The sequence below is a fragment of the Tachypleus tridentatus genome, chromosome 7, assembly GCF_004210375.1.
Source record: "Tachypleus tridentatus isolate NWPU-2018 chromosome 7, ASM421037v1, whole genome shotgun sequence".
Taxonomy (NCBI): domain Eukaryota; kingdom Metazoa; phylum Arthropoda; class Merostomata; order Xiphosura; family Limulidae; genus Tachypleus; species Tachypleus tridentatus.
The window spans coordinates 135,118,746-135,135,516 of record NC_134831.1 but is presented as its reverse complement, the minus strand read 5'-3'; the positions used below and the strand labels follow the sequence as shown (position 1 = coordinate 135,135,516).

The following is a 16,771-nucleotide window of genomic DNA, read 5'->3' as shown; positions in this document are numbered from 1 at the left end:
GGATTAAATCTTAAATAGCGGGAAGGTTATTTGTAGCAACATCATTTCATGATGGGCACCGTTTATGGGTTAAACAATATCACTACCTGACTGTTTCCCAAATAGCCATGTCATGTGTCATACTGATAAAAAAATAAAGTGTTTGTTCAGAGCTAAGTACAAAGCCACACAACGGGCTGTCTGTGTTCTGCCCATCACGTGTATCGAAACTCGGTTTTTAGCGATGTAAGTCCGCAAACATACCGCTGTGCCACTGGAGGGGAAATAAACTGTTAAGCTGTTTGGACAATTAAAGTAACTAGTCTGTATTCAACTGATGTTAAGCTAAGACTAGAAATACCACAAAAATATCCTTAATTAACTCAATCGTCAAAACGTAAAACAAAAATATTTTGATGAATTTTAGTTTCAACAAATTAGAGAAAATGCTACCTCATATATATTAATATTATGTTTGAGAGTGTTTGTGTATCCAAACATTAGCTATACGTGCCATAAGAGAGTTACTCAGTAATTAATGTTGGTACGTTTTTAGAAATTGTATACCAATATTAAATTTTAAATTCTTCAGAACTCCTTAAGTTTATCAATATAAAAAACAAACCAATAGTGTAACTTAATCAACAGTAACTGCTGAAGACGGAACAAAGGAGAAGTCTCAGTTTGTTTGTTTCTATATGTTAATATTAAAATTAAATAAATAAAACTAAACAAAGTCTTACAATGAAACATGTTAAAATAATTTGGTGAGAAAATAATAGCTCATTATATTATATCAGACTCGTGCAGTTTGAAAGATGCGTGATCAACTTTATTTTTTCCTTTACTTTGTTATTATGTTTAGTTAAGACACAGAATTAAATTATTTGTTAGCAACGTTAAGGTGATTTTTATGGTTCTTTGTTTTAGTGCAAAAATACACTATAAGCTATCTGTTGCTCTGCCCACCAGTGGGAAAGAAACACCGAATTTTAGAGTCCGAAATTTAATTGCTGACTCATTGTTTCCTTTATTAATTGGTTACGGCCACCCGGTGGCACAATGATATGTCTGCGGGTGTATACTACTAGAAACCTGCTTTCGATTTCCGTCGTGATCGGGGCACAAATAGCTCTTTGTTTAGCTTTGTGCTTAATAGCAAACAAAGAAAACTAGTTGCGATAAATGCTTTGTATTTATATTTACTTTACGACAAAAAACCTTATATTACGTATACATAGATTGTTTGTTTGTTTTTGATTTCATGCAAAGCTACACGAGAGCTATCTGTGCTAGTCGTCCCTAATTTAAAAGTGTAAGACCAGAGGAAAAGAAGCTAATCATCACCACCCACCGTCAACTCTTGGGCTACTATTTTACCAACGAATAGTGGGATTGACCGTAACATTATAACACCCCCACGACTGAAAGGGCGAGCATGTTGGTGCTGCGTATTCATACGAAACAAATACTATATAATGTGAGTTACAGCTGTAAAAATGTTAATATTTTTAATACTTTCCACTGGAATCACCGATAAATGAGGCCTAGGAAGATCATTTCAAAATGAATCTTATTAAATATTTATCATTACTGTGGGTAAGGTAAAAAATAAAGATTGTTTTTTAACTGGAGTTTCATACTTTATTGACGTACCACGTTTTGACGTCACAAGCTGTTGTAAGGGACGAACTGAACTTTGTAAGAACTCAGGTGCGCCACCCCTTTCCCAAATAACGAGTTTGAATGGATAAGCAGCCGAGTATGGAAGTAATTTCAAGTTTTATATCCGAAACCAATACCATACAAAAGTGAAGTGTAATGTCGTGCGTAGCACGGGTTCCTCAGTTGATCACTCTATTTTGTACACACTCACACGCACGTCGTCCCGCCATTCCCAGGAAACCAGCGAAATAAAGCCCGTGCGAAACGCAGATACATTTACTGGTAAATAAAGAAAACGAAAGACGTGTTTGACAATCTTTTAGATTGTACTGACCCCTAAAGTAAGTTAAACATATATTATTTCACTTTGAAATATTTTTATTGTGTCTTAGAATAGTTGTTTAAAATCTGCTCGTTAATTAAGTGGTGGTTAATGTTTTAGTTTTAACTCCCACGAAACTAGAACTGACTACTGTTGTTAAGCACAAAGTTACACAGTAGATTGGTAACCTGTGCTTCGAATCGCACTGAAAACTAGAACACTTTTGACAGTGAGGTAAGACGTACAATAAAATTAAAGAAAACAAAAGAAAGTTCGCCAAACAACTGAAGATGGATATTTAATTTCAAAATGTTTTCGTTATCCGTCAAGATCCTCATTATTATTTGAACGAGTAATTCTGAATATTTTCTCATAGAATTCACAGTTTGTACGAAGTAGAGGAAAATCGCATTAGCTTTAAAGTTAAAACTTAAAATACGAACTATTACAGTTCCTTCTGTGAATTCCTAAGAAACTTAAGAGTAGTAGCTTCACCGAACGTTCTACTGATATTCTAGCAGTGTGAGCGTGCACAACACCATTTTGTAAGAAAACAGGGATTTATTTTAAATTGCAGCATGTGTGAGAGATTAGAGATAAAAGCAATTAACGTGAACAAAAATTGGTAGAGTCCAGAAGTTAACCAATATTAATTAATGAGTGTTGCACCGTTTGTTGTTCTCAGTAAGGTAAAGTAAGGTGAAATCCGGCGACTACTTCCCATTTATCTAAAGCCTGCTTAGGGGGGGAGTTGATGCAGATGTTTGCCTGATCACGATAGGAGAAACTGTTCATAACCAGATTATAGTAGGCTACAATGGAGGGTCTTAACGTCTTCAGAAAGCGATAACCTCACTAACGTGATCATTAAGCCCTCCTCCCCCAGGCTCAACGAACACCGGTTCCATCAGGACAAAGTTAAAACGATTTGAGCTTGATAGCGCCTTCCCTAGTCGGTAAAAAGGAAATCCAATTTACTTTCTTGAAAAAAAAACCAAACGCTGGTGGATAGCGTGGGGTCGTGGTAAATTTATATTCCACTGGCTTTTACGAACAGCATTCGGCCAGTGTAATGAGTGATTTATTTCTTACAAGACCGTTATTTATTTATGAGATAATAGAAGCAGGCTTGAGTGAAAAGTTGAGTTTTCTTAGGGCCAAACGGGGCTCAAGTGCCGCTACTGCCAAAACAAATCGCGCCTCGCACTTTGTAGGCCATGGTGTTATAAGAATGACGCTCAGCTCCCACTGTTCAATTCCAGTAGTCCACGTGTCAGCAGTGGTTGGTGTTGACTGGATGCCTTTCTTATAATCTATCACTTCGATAGACCTTGAGTAACTTTACTTGAGGGGCAGGCATGACCAGGGGCTTAGGGCACTCGACTCGTAATTTGAGGGTCGCGGGTTCGAATCCCCATCATACCAAACACGCCCTTTCAGCAGTGGGGGCATTATAATGTGACGGTCAATCCCACTATTCGTTGGCAAAAGAGTAACCCAAGAGTTGGAGGTGGGTGGTGATGACTAACTTCCTTTCCTCTCGTCTTACACTGCTAAATTAGGTACGGCTAGCTCAGATAGCCCTCGAGTAGCTTTGCGTGAAATTCAAATAACAATAACTAAACAGTGCAATAACTGATAACTGTGGTTTTACTGAAAGCGTTGCTACTAATTACTTGTACAGCTGAACGTACTGCCAAACATTCTAAGTGACAGCAAAACTTTGATCCTGCGGCTGACACAGTGCTGATTGTCGTTTGTTTAGTTCGGAGCTAAACAAATACTGTATATAATAAACTGTTGTAGAGTTTAACGTTCCAAACAATTGTTGCAGTACATTAATGTTTGTGATAAAAGTCCTGCTCAATGCATGTGTTTTTCGATACTTCTCTTAATTATACTATTACGAATTTCAAATCGAGGAGTACCTCACGGTTGTCCTTCGTCCGTCACAAACCGCTAATCATTAGTCCTTTCGTTCATTATCGTCAGCTGGGCTTGACCTACGATGGTCATTGATCTGTTTCAGGTTAATTTATGTGTAATACAAGAAAAATACTTCATATTGTAGTGCTAAACGCGGGAAACTGGCGAAGCAGCAGAACTCATGTTTGTAATAAACATCACGCTCAGCGAAAAATTTTACTTCCCATGTTCTTCATAATCAAATTCCAAATCATATTTGTGTGAAGAACAAAATATAAAACATTATTTTTATACAGGCACACTTCTGGCTAGAAATTAGTGATGATTTAATTCAGAATAATGTTTAAAACTACATGGATCACCGTTACTTTGTAAATTAGAACAGAAAACACTCCTGAAACATTCCAAACACCAAGCATTACATTGGATTGATTTATCACTTTACAATTTCGAGCAAAAATCCGTTGGGGTGCTCGACTCGAAATCTGAAGTTGCGGGTTCGAAACTCCATTCCACCAACCCCTTTCAGCTGTGGTTACATTGTAATGTGACGGTCAATCCCACTATTAGTTGATAAAGGAGTAGCCCAAGAGTTGGCTGTGAGTGATGCTGACTAACTGCCCTTCCTATAATCAATCCTTCACTGCTAAGTTAGGTACGGCTAGTGCAGATAGCCCTCTTGTAGCTCTGAAGGAAATTGAAAACAAACCAAATAAATCGAGCAGAATCATAGAAAGTTTGTTTGTTCATAGTTGTCCCTAACTCTGAACCGATAATACAGAAGGAATGTAGCTAGTAAAACTGTGGCTATTAGTTTATGAACGACAAGTGGGATTTGACTGTTAGACTTTTAACGTACCGACGACAACTAAATACTATGGGTGTTGTTTTAGACTGTGAAGTTTCTTCTGCTTACAGTTATGTACGTTATCCACCATAAGTAACCACTAGGCCACATTCAACCTCAGCTTTGTATTGTAGCCTTGTTTCGTTTCAGTAATACAATGTCAAATACTACGATAAGAGCTTACAATAACAACTCATTTGTACAGTTCCCACAAAGCTTTAGCTGCAACAGAAAAGAACTGGGATCAAAGTTTCTGATAATTGCCTCCGTGAGAAATAGCAAGTTCGGGAAAGCACCTGCACGTTAGACCTAAAATATTGAAAGCATGTGAATATTGCCTATCAGAGCTAATGGTTTTCCAAGGGAATAATTGACTTCATGTAAACGTCCAATACGCAAGTGTTCATGCTATTTTTGCAGCGGAGAGACGTAATTCTCTGTGAAAATTAAGATTGAGAAGAGTGGACCGCTAGCAGATGTAATGAGATTTGGAGGTTTGAAAGTGCTCCGTACACCTAACGTGCAAGATTTAATTGAGTCATCCGTCAGTGGTACGCGATAATACCTTTAACATACCCTCGTTCCCATAGTCTCCGAAACGTAAAGGAAGAGTCTAAGCATTCTATAGATGGAATGAGTCAAGTCAAAGTGGAAATACAGGACAATTAGAGTCACCACTTTCTAGTTAACTAGATCGTAATATTACTTGAAATTAAGTTCACGCTAAAGACTCTGAGAGGAAAGTGAAAGTCAAGTGTTAAATTGAAGTTTCTTTTTGGAAAGTTATACAGTCACACAGCGTAAAAAAGCAAGTGTGAAACTCATATAAAAACTAAAAACAATATTAAATCTATGTGGCTAACGATCTATTGTTCTTTTGTTCAACAATCAAAAATATATACATTTCATATTTCTTAGCCTTCCATTAATATGAAGACCGTCAAAACCAAACCACAAACTAGGAAATTTTGTTGAAGTAGGCATGTCTTTGTGGAAGTCATTGAAAACTATAGATATATACATCATTTAGCCAAATAAAAAAATACATCAGGAGTATACCTTTTTTTGTAGTATTTTTGTTCATAAGAAAACAGAAATTTGGCCTATAATAAGTTAGTTTGAAATATATGTGTAGCTATGCTAATGATGTGTTGGAGCTTTCGTTTTCAATACAGAACATGTTCATTCATGGACTCTTCACTGAAGACTGATCGCTCGATTAGTTAGTAGAACAGTAACCTCTAGACACAAATGTTAAGTTTTTATATTCAGTGGCATAGCGGTATGTCTGCGGAATTACAACGCTAGAATCTGAATGTCGGTACCCGTTGTGGGCAGAACACAGATAGCCCATTGTGTAGCTTTGTGCTTAATTCAAACAAATAACCCTTTTAAAAAATATCAATATTAATCACAATGTGGAACACTCGAAATTATTCGATGGGTTGCGAATTTTGAAACTCGTATTCATTAAGAAAATAATTCAGTTTAGTTTCTTCACTGGTAGATACGAATCAAATAATTACAAGAGGAGAAAGGGGGTATTTTATAAATTAAAAAAAAAACATTTTGTCATTCATATTCAGCATAGAATTCTAGTTCGTTGTTCATCAGTCGTTCGTAAGAACGTGCTCTACCTATTAATAGCAAATTGTATTGTTTTGTGCTTAACTTGAAACAAACAAACAAAAGCTTTACCGATTGAAAAATGAATAGTATTATTTATAAATGCTCAAACATAGAAAAAGACCTTCTGACCATAAATTATTATGAATTTGTAGTTTTCCTATTAAGTGATCCAGCCGGAAAATAATTCATGACAGTATGTGAGGCAAATAGTGAGTACCCAAGCAACGGTATAGATGCTCTTTATTGGAGAATATTCGTTTGTTTGTTTCTTTTGAATTTCACGCAAAGTTACGCGAGGGCTATCTACTGTAGCCGTCTCTAATTTAGTAGTATAACAGTTGAAACAGCTCATAAAAATTAAACAAAATAACCAATCAGTAAAACATTATTCTCTCTAAATAAAGTTATTGGTCTATAAAACTTTGTTCACTCTAAATACTTGTTTCTGAATTTCGCGCAAAGCTACACGAGGGCTATCTGCGCTAGCCGTCCCTAATCTAGTAGTATAACACTAAAGGCAAGGCAGCTAGTTATTACCACCCACAGCCAACTCTTATGCTACTCTTTTACCAACGAATAGTAGATTGACCGTCACATTACATCGCCCCCACGGATGAAAGGGCGAGCATGTTTGGTGTAGCGGCGACTCGAACTTGCAACCTCCAGGTTGCTAGTTCTAGAGCCCTAACCACCTGGCCATGCCGAACCCATATTGGAAAAATAATAAGGTGATGAGTAACTTTTAATAGATGGTGGAGAATGAGTTAACTGCCCACCAGTTATAGTTGTGTAAACAGTAGAGAGGGCGCCCTGATTTAAGCGATAATAAATTAAACTTTGCATGCTAAAAAGCCACCTGTGTTTGTATTAGGAATCATATTGAAATAAAATCTTGATTCGTTATAATACAAACGAACCTTATTCTCCTATAATCGAACTATCCAGTTTTCGTTTTTCATTTATCTTTCTTTCGGCGATTAATTTCAATCAGTTATAAATTTTGCATAAGACAGGTTACAATGATACAGTGAAAATCGATACGTTTGTAAAAATGCCTATCATTACATATATTTCCCCACTGCTAAAAAAAAGGCGCAAAAACTAATACTTCCAAATCGAGTCTAGCATTATACAATTTATATATATAAATAACATCTCACATAACCGTTTGTCTCACCTACGATATTGTATTATTTAATTAGGTATAATTTGCTCAGTAAAAGACAGATAATAAAAACTCAATTTCCTCCACTGAACCAAAGAATACATGAGAGTGAACAGTTGTTTTCACTGCATTACAGGAAACATGACAAACAATACCTCTTCGCAGTATTCTGTATTTAAAAGCATTCGAAAGGTTTTTTAATTTTGTTGCAACGCACTAAATAAGATATATCTAACTCATGTGCGTAGCGAAGTATGTCAGACTTTTTATGACTTTATTTTCTTTGTTAATATTTTTAAAAATATGTCATCACATTTCTCTGGTTCTAAAGTTGTTATAGCAAAAAAGCTAAAGTTTGGAACTCCATAAAATTATTTATTATACTTAAAAGACTTCAATAGTTTAAAAGCTGAAATAAAACTTGAAAAACCTTCATTAAAACGACGTATGTTAGTACATATACACATGTTAACACTTATTCGTTTATAAATATACAATTTATGTTTTGGGAAGATAGTATTTTTTTAAGTTTCTCTCGGTTTACGAAGTAAACATTTTGAATCGTGGATCTGTCTAATATTCTATGTTTCATTGGTTTTATTTTTTGTTTATTACTCGTACTTAAAGGTTACTTCATGTCTTTAACTGTCACGATAGCACCGTAAACAATGAAATGTTAGTGAAGCCGTATTACGGTTATCACGTTATCTTGGTTTATTGGTATTATTTTGCCTGTCGTGGCGCTTCAAGCAAACTGATATCCACTAACGTATACATACTGAGTTTCGTACGTGCCTTATACGGACATATAGTAAAGAAGTCATTAAAGAAATTCTTAAGTAAGAGATATTTGTAAGAAAAAAAATGTATGTTTTAGTACGAAACCTTGTAGTAGAGTCGAACACGAATTTCTGTGACAGCACTAAATGAGTTAAACTAATAATGAAATATCAACTCTCACGTATTTCTCTGAATAAAATATCGCAATGGTAGCTTCTGTAATAAAATATGTGGCACAGCAGTATATCTGCGGACTTGCAACGCTAGAATCCGCGTTTCGATGCCCGTTATGGGCAGAGCCTAGATATCCCATTGTGTAGCTTTGTGTTTAATCTCAAACAAACAAAAACAACCGTTCATTTCGAACCTGCTCCCGTAAGTTATCTAATGAATAAGATAAAAGATGATCTGGTGTCAATGATTTCCATTGGACATCATCAGATTTCTGAAATGCATTATTTAAAATAAAATATGGTAGAAGGATGTTAGGTACCAGGAAACTGTTCTTATAAATTGTATATTTCATATTGACCAATGCGTTTATAACACAATCGTTCATTACAGCTGATAGGGCACAATGATCAAATCCATAATTTGACAAGCATTCGCTATTTTCCTTTTGGGCATGTTCCAAGCTTTTTAGATAACCAGAAACAACTCTAATGGAAAAACTGCTTTTTAACCGTTCTGTTGTGATATTCGTTGAAGTTATATCATAATACCACAATACATGTGTAAGAACACAATAAAGATATACATGTGTAATAACACTGTTTGATATTGTACTTTTGCTAATATTACCGTATAATTTGAACTGTGGGGGCGTTATGAAGTAACGGTCAATCCCACTATTCGTTGGTAAAAGAGTAACCCAAGAGTAGACGGTGGGTGGCGATGATTATCTGTCTTCCCTCTAGTCTTAAACTGCTAAATTAGGGACGGTTAGCACAGATATCACTCGGGTAGCTTTGCGCGAAATTGATAAAGAAACAAACATAGCCCCGATTTACTTAACGTCACTTTTGCCTGAGTTTATAACATATGTTACCCTCTCCATCTAAAATCTTTCACGTTTTGCAAATTTGTCATGTGGAATTTCTCTCTTTGGAGCTGTAAGCGTAATATCGCTTAAAACAGTATAACTTTCTGTACTTTTATAAATAAAACGCTGGTGTAGCACTGTTGGATTGGTTGGATGACGTGACGTAAACTAACTGTCCGTGACTTATTTTTGCATATTTCATTTTCATATAATAGAGGGGAAGCAATCCTATCTGATGTGAATTTTGTACCTGTCTTGTTCACTATTTCCATGATTATTTCTAATGTTGTATGCAAAAAACTAAAAGGTTTATGTCAGATGATAGAATCTTGTTGTAATTAAAATATCTATATACTAACGTCTGTTTTTCGAAAATTACTGTGTGTGTTTAATGTGTTATTTTTTAATTTCGCGCAAAGTTACATGAGGGCCATCTGCGCAGTGTAAGTCTAGAGTCATCACCACCCACTTCCAACTTTTCGGCTACTCTTTTACCAACGAATAGTGGGATTGACCGTCACATTATAACACCCCCCTAAAGAGCGAACATGTTTGGTAGAATGGGTATTCGTACCCGCGACCATTAGATTACGAGTCGAGCGCCACAATCACCTGGCCATGCAGTGCCTGTTTAATATGTAAACAGGAATGTTGGAATGAATAGTTAGAATACGAACAGCATTATATAACACATAATTATATAACACGTAATTATTTAACACATAATTATATAACACATAATTACACAAAAAGTTACACTAACATTTTTAAAATGCTTCACCTCACACTGCTTTCAAACATTAGATTGAAGCTATGACAAACGAGTAAAAAAAACTGATTTTTGCTCTGCTTACATGAGCTCTGCTCACTGACTTTGAGCTTCGACCCCGTTATAAAAACAGACCGCCAGTGTTTATCTTAACACAAGTTATATAAAATAACGATGTAGTAATTGCGTAGTATATAGAAGCTATGCACATTAACTAGACACATAGGTTCACAAAATAACCTGACCGAATTACCTACCGACACGCAAAGAAAACGTTAAAATGTTTCATACTTGTCTTCACAATAACTACATAATTATGAGTTATATTTTTCATTTTCTATAATCGTCTAGCTTAACAGAGCATGAGAAAGCTTGTATTAATTCGTATAATCTCTGCCTCTTTATGTATAATATATTTTTTACGATTGCACAGATAAGTAAGTGATATTAAAGTTAAACCTGCAACCTTTCTCTCAGTTATATTATATAACGTATTATCTTCCAAGCAACCACAATACGAATTGTATTTTACCGTATTATCCAACAGCTAGCAATTTAAATTAAGATTTGCTTCCTGTCTCCACTTTAACAGTAAGCTCATTACATTTGAATTTATAGAATCTTAACAAGTAGGAAGACAAGCTTAAGTGAAAATTACAGTCATCTTAATTATAATTTGATAAACTAATAATTTATCATAGAAGATTAATTCGCATAAATTAATATTTAAAACTAACATTTTCTTAGCTACCAATCCACAAAAGGCTTAAATGATGAAGTGCACATCTCTCTCTTTCTCTGTCTTTTTGTTCGTAAATTACATCAATTAGCTAGTATGAACAGCGTATATCTTACCACTAACATCCGGTTGGATTATTAATGGGGCTTAGCTGCTAGATACCAGATGATTTTACTCTCAAAAGGGGGTACTCCCTAGTAGTGAAAGTAATGAGCTGGGTGCAAATTAATCAGAATAAATCACATCCTTTGTTTTCCCTCCTGTTAAATGAACATTATGTTACGACATAAAACCTGTTCTTCAAAACGAATAAATGTTTCTTACTGGATTGACTTTGTTGGCACTTTATCACATCGTCTTTCATATAATGCATATTTCTTCCATCCTGTTTCTTTCCTTCCATCCTATTTCTCGCTCTCGGTAATTTTATAATGTAACAGTTGGATAGCAAAATAGTTTAGAACTGAAAAATATCGTTTATCAAAAATTTCACGTCACCGATTATTATCCAAATGTAGTTCGAGTATTAAGTTAATTAAATAGAGAGAAACAATAAACATTACTGTATAGTTCTGAACTAGCATTTAGATCTTATGAAACATCAGCACAGATATAAACTAACATTCAGATCTTGTTTGTTTTTCTAATTTTGCGTAAAGCTACTCGAGGGCTATCTGCGCTAGCCGTCCCTAATTTAGCGGTGTAAGACTAGAGGGAAGGCAGCTAGTCATCACCGCCCACCGCCAACTCTTGGGCTACTCTTTTACCAACGAATAGTGGGATTGACCGTCGCTTTATAACGCCGCCACGGCTGAAAAGGCGAGCATGTTTGGTGCAACCGAGATTCGAACCAGAATCCTTGGATTACGAGTCAAACGCCTTAATACACTTGGCCATGCCGGGCTCATTCAGATCTTATGAAACATCTGTATAGGTGTAAACTAACATTCAGATCTTACGAAACATCTGTATAGGTGTAAACTAACATTCAGATCTTATGAAACATCTGTATAGGTGTAAACTAACATTCAGATCTTACGAAACATCTGTATAGGTGTAAACTAACATTCAGATCTTATGAAACATCTGTATAGGTGTAAACTAACATTCAGATCTTATGAAACATCTGTATAGGTGTAAACTAACATTCAGATCTTACGAAACATCTGTATAGGTGTAAACTAACATTCAGATCTTATGAAACATCTGTATAGGTGTAAACTAACATTCAGATCTTATGAAACATCTGTATAGGTGTAAACTAACATTCAGATCTTATGAAACATCTGTAAAGGTGTAAACTAACATTCAGATCTTATGAAACATCTGTATAGGTGTAAACTAACATTCAGATCTTATGAAACATCTGTATAGGTGTAAACTAACATTCAGATCTTACGAAACATCTGTATAGGTGTAAACTAACATTCAGATCTTATGAAACATCTGTATAGGTGTAAACTAACATTCAGATCTTATGAAACATCTGTATAGGTGTAAACTAACATTCAGATCTTATGAAACATCTGTATAGGTGTAAACTAACATTCAGATCTTATGAAACATCTGTATAGGTGTAAACTAACATTCAGATCTTATGAAACATCTGTATAGGTGTAAACTAACATTCAGATCTTATGAAACATCTGTATAGGTGTAAACTAACATTCAGATCTTATGAAACATCTGTATAGGTGTAAACTAACATTCAGATCTTATGAAACATCTGTATAGATCTAAACTAATATTCAGATCTGTAATGACTTACATGTATCAAGAAACAAATTTAGAATAACAAATTCTAAGTAACATATACCAAATAAAAACTGCAGAGCCTAATCGAACTTTGAATCAAACAGTTAATGGTCAAAATCAATACATTTGAAAAATATTGAACTGGAATATAAAGTTTACCTTTCTAGATTCATTTTTTGATATCATTCAAGAATATATCTCATATTTATTTCAATATATATACAAAGATAATCAGAGTATAGGGTATATTTATTTATTTAAAAAACATTGCTATATCCCAAATCATGAAAGAAAATAAATAAAGAAAGAAACGTTTTATGAAATTATTTTGTAGTGATGGATCAGGTGAACCTCCCATGTTAATTATTCAGTTATCTCATTAATGTATTATATTCGCAGTTTGTTTTAGTTTTTGTGAAGAGCGGTTTTACAAGTAACTATTAACTCGGAATATTTTACCAAACGTGAGAAATCAACGATCTGTCTGATATAACTGTACTTGTCAAGAATGCATTTCCTATTCATCCTTGAGTTTAAATATAAACCAACATAAGCCTATTAAAAAAGCAAGCAAATGACTCTTAAACGTTTTGTTTAATTTTTATCACAATGAAAACCCCAAGCGATTGATAACTCTTAAGTCCTTTTACTTAATCCCAGTGTAATTAAGTTAAGATTCCCGTGGTAGACAGTGTGCAGATATTAAGTTAAGATTCCCGTGGTAGACAGTGTGCAGATCGTCTGTTGTGCAGCTTTGCTCTAAAACAAACAAAAAAGTCATAGTGAAAATCGCATTGTATAACAGAACCTGAAAAATCATTACAGAAATCTATATCAATATCTGTACGTACTAAGTTTTGAAACAACTATACATAAAAAGGCAGAATACAACGTAAAACACGAAATCATTCTCTGCCGCTAAAGGTAATATTTGATATAATTACCTGTGACATTCTACGCTTTTAGGTTTGATATTTTGCACCGTTACCACCAACATTCTGCTTTTCTATAGCAAATAATTTATATTATTAGCTCTCTATCACAACCGTTACTTTTGGTATTACAATTTGTTAGAGTTAAAAGTTGGTACTCTGATATTACACGCCTTTAGCTCAAATACTTCAAACCTATAGCTTGTATATTTCATAATATTCTAATAATTCCACTATAATTATCCTTATCTAGCTTTCACTTTCATAAGCGCTAATATTCCTTATTATACAATTAGAACTGATACACTTTGTCGTTAACAATGATATTTCGTCTTTATAAGTATGACATTCCTGCTGTTAATCCTGGTATTTCAGATACGCACACTTTTAGCTCTGACATTCCATGTCGTTACTCTTATATTCTGTGCAATTAACTTCAGTATCCCACAGTTTAAGCTATTTATTCCATACTATCAGTAATTCTGATGTTTCATAAAATTAGCTCTGATATTTGTACAAATTAAATTACATTTATTTTATGATCTCGTACATTAAACACCGTCAACCTTAATATTCCTTTCTATTATCTCTGATAATTAATAGTGTAATTACAAATGTTCCATACTAACATTTGATGCTATTAACTATAATATTTCATACTATTAATTATAATATTTTACACTATTGACTACAATGTTACATACCGTTAACTGTAATATTTTATACCATTAACTATAATATTTATGCTACATCCTTTAAAGATCTATGGCAATCTTATTTTGAAGCTTGCTGCAAAATGCATTTACTACATTTGTAAAAAACAAACATCAGTTACACTAGTATCTGTGTAAAAAACAAACATCAGTTACACTAGTATCTGTGTAAAAAACAAAATCAGTTACACTAATATCTGTGTAAAAAACAAAAATCAGTTACAATAATATCTGTGTAAAAAACAAAAATCAGTTACAATAATATCTGTGTAAAAAACAAAAATCAGTTACACTAATATCTGTGTAAAATACAAAAATCAGTTACACTAATATCTCTGTAAAAAACAAAAATCAGTTACACTAATATCTGTGTAAAATACAAAAATCAGTTACACTAATATCTGTATAAAAAACAAAAATAAGTTACAATAACATCTGTGTAAAAAACAAAAATCAGTTACAATAATACCTGTGTAAAAAACAAAAATAAGTTACACTAATATCTCTGTAAAAAACAAAAATCAGTTACACTAATATCTGTGTAAAATACAAAAGTTACACTAATGTGTGTGTGCCTATTGACACATCATGTATTACAGTCATCAGTACATAGGTTTGCATACATTGCTCTAATTAGATGAATAATCCACACGTTTCTGATAAAGGAGAGAATTCAGTTACTCAAAAAAAGAAAACATTTTATTATGTGGATTCAATGAACGCATTATTTCACTCTAGGTTTGATTATCACCTTCTACTGAGCATCACTTTTGAACAACAAAATATGTTAGCGAATTAGTTTTCAGTATTGAACAAATTAAGGCAAGTTTCACTTACAGTGGTTATTTGTTATTAAAGGGGGAAATATTGGGCATAACTGATAAGTAATAGGGTCATACAGGGTCATACATAATATGAAAACACGCGAATAACGCGACAGTTATAAGAAAACAAATACATCAAATGAAAGAAACGAAAACAACAATGATGAAGCTTCATAGAGGGTGTTCGGAAAGTCACTGTGCAGTTTTGTAATCATATTTTATTCAGTCTATTTCAAGCCAGCAACTGATAGCGGTGTTTAGAAACAAAATAAGAAGGATCCAGGCCTGTATTGATTCTAACGGGGGTCACTTTCAACATTGTTTATAATTGTCATTCATATTTACCTCCTGTATTCTATATTGAAACATGTCTGTTAATAAATATATAAGTGCACAGTGACTTTCCAAACACCCTGTATAAGCGTTTAGGTTAGCGACCAAATGACAGACTACAATATTTTCTTACTAAATTAATATAGATTAGGTAAAACAACTTAAATATATTCATCTTTCTCTTTTTCCCAGTCAAGCTAAAGTTGGTTGTGTCTTGTAAGTGATATTACTAAATTTTAATATAATTTTAATATTTATTCTACCTTTATCAATTTCTTATTATTATGAACATCGTGTTTTTCATTCTTGTAATTTGTAGCATAAAACAAAACTTCGATATAAATATCACATCTTTATAGTTCCATTCATTTCTAATTCGTCTAGAATGGAGTGTTATTATACATTGATTACTAAAATCACATCGTTTTAAGACTCAGCCTCTCTTATTTAGTTTTATTCAGTGTAAAATCAGGTTTACTTCACGTGTAGTTTAAAAGAGAATCGCTAAAGGTGGTGTATATTTCGTACAACTTAAGAAGTAAGTCGATGGTTTTCTGACAGCAATGTGACGTCATGCAGAATAGCTGTTTTTACAAGCGCATCTTTATGATTCAACCAACCAATGTTAGTTGCAGAGAACAAATTGTTTCTTACCACAGATCATAAAACACACAAATCAGATTGATATCAAGGGATTTAGATTTGAAGTAAGACCTTATCTATAACTGTATATAAAGTAACATATTATATGTTTAATTCCCAACTTTAAAAAATTCTCGCAGGTAAGTTTCGAAAACATTCCTTACCTTGTACAACGAAAGTGTTTATCAAAAGTAAGAAAGTAAACATAGTGTTCAACTGCCTGGCTCACAAACAATCACATTCAAACTGTTCTCTATCGTGTGCGCTACTCAACTAACTTCCAGTCTGCCGGCAGTGGAAAACAGCTAGTTCTGTGCGCCCGAGATGATTTTGTCTTACAGCGCCATCTAGCAAACAATTATTCAATAAGGGATTATTGCAATACAAGTAAAGGGGTAAAAAGTAAAAGTTAGAAATATTTTATTTGACATTAGGCTTAAAACACTTTTAGAAAGCTTCTAAATTATAAATCCAGTTCTCGAACTTAGACTAACTACACGAGTTAAACGTTAATAATAAACCTCTGAGCAGTTAATTATTTTATTCTGATCTTTATACAACTTATACTTTTGTTATCAGTATTTGACTTCCCTCAAGTTGCTTTTAACTGTATGCCATGCGTCAACATTAAGATCCAGCATAGCGTGTCTTACCTTGTTTTTTCATTTGTGCTAAAGGACATTATCAAATTCTTGGGTGTAACTTAAGT

At 33.8% G+C, this 16,771-nt stretch overlaps 1 protein-coding gene across 3 annotated transcripts in view; it reads right to left on the bottom strand.

Annotated features, from left to right (window-relative positions):
* LOC143256662 (uncharacterized) overlaps window positions 1–16,346 on the bottom strand; it is a 104,175-nt gene extending 87,829 nt beyond the window's left edge. For all 3 annotated transcript variants that reach the window (XR_013031431.1, XM_076514162.1, XM_076514163.1), the window contains exon 1: window positions 16,227–16,346. Coding sequence is in view for 2 of the 3 variants with exons in the window: in XM_076514162.1 (XP_076370277.1) it covers window positions 16,227–16,269 (43 nt within the window). In the remaining variant the exon portion in view is untranslated. The remainder of the gene's footprint in view (window positions 1–16,226) is intronic.
* Between the last annotated feature and the right edge of the window lie 425 nt (window positions 16,347–16,771).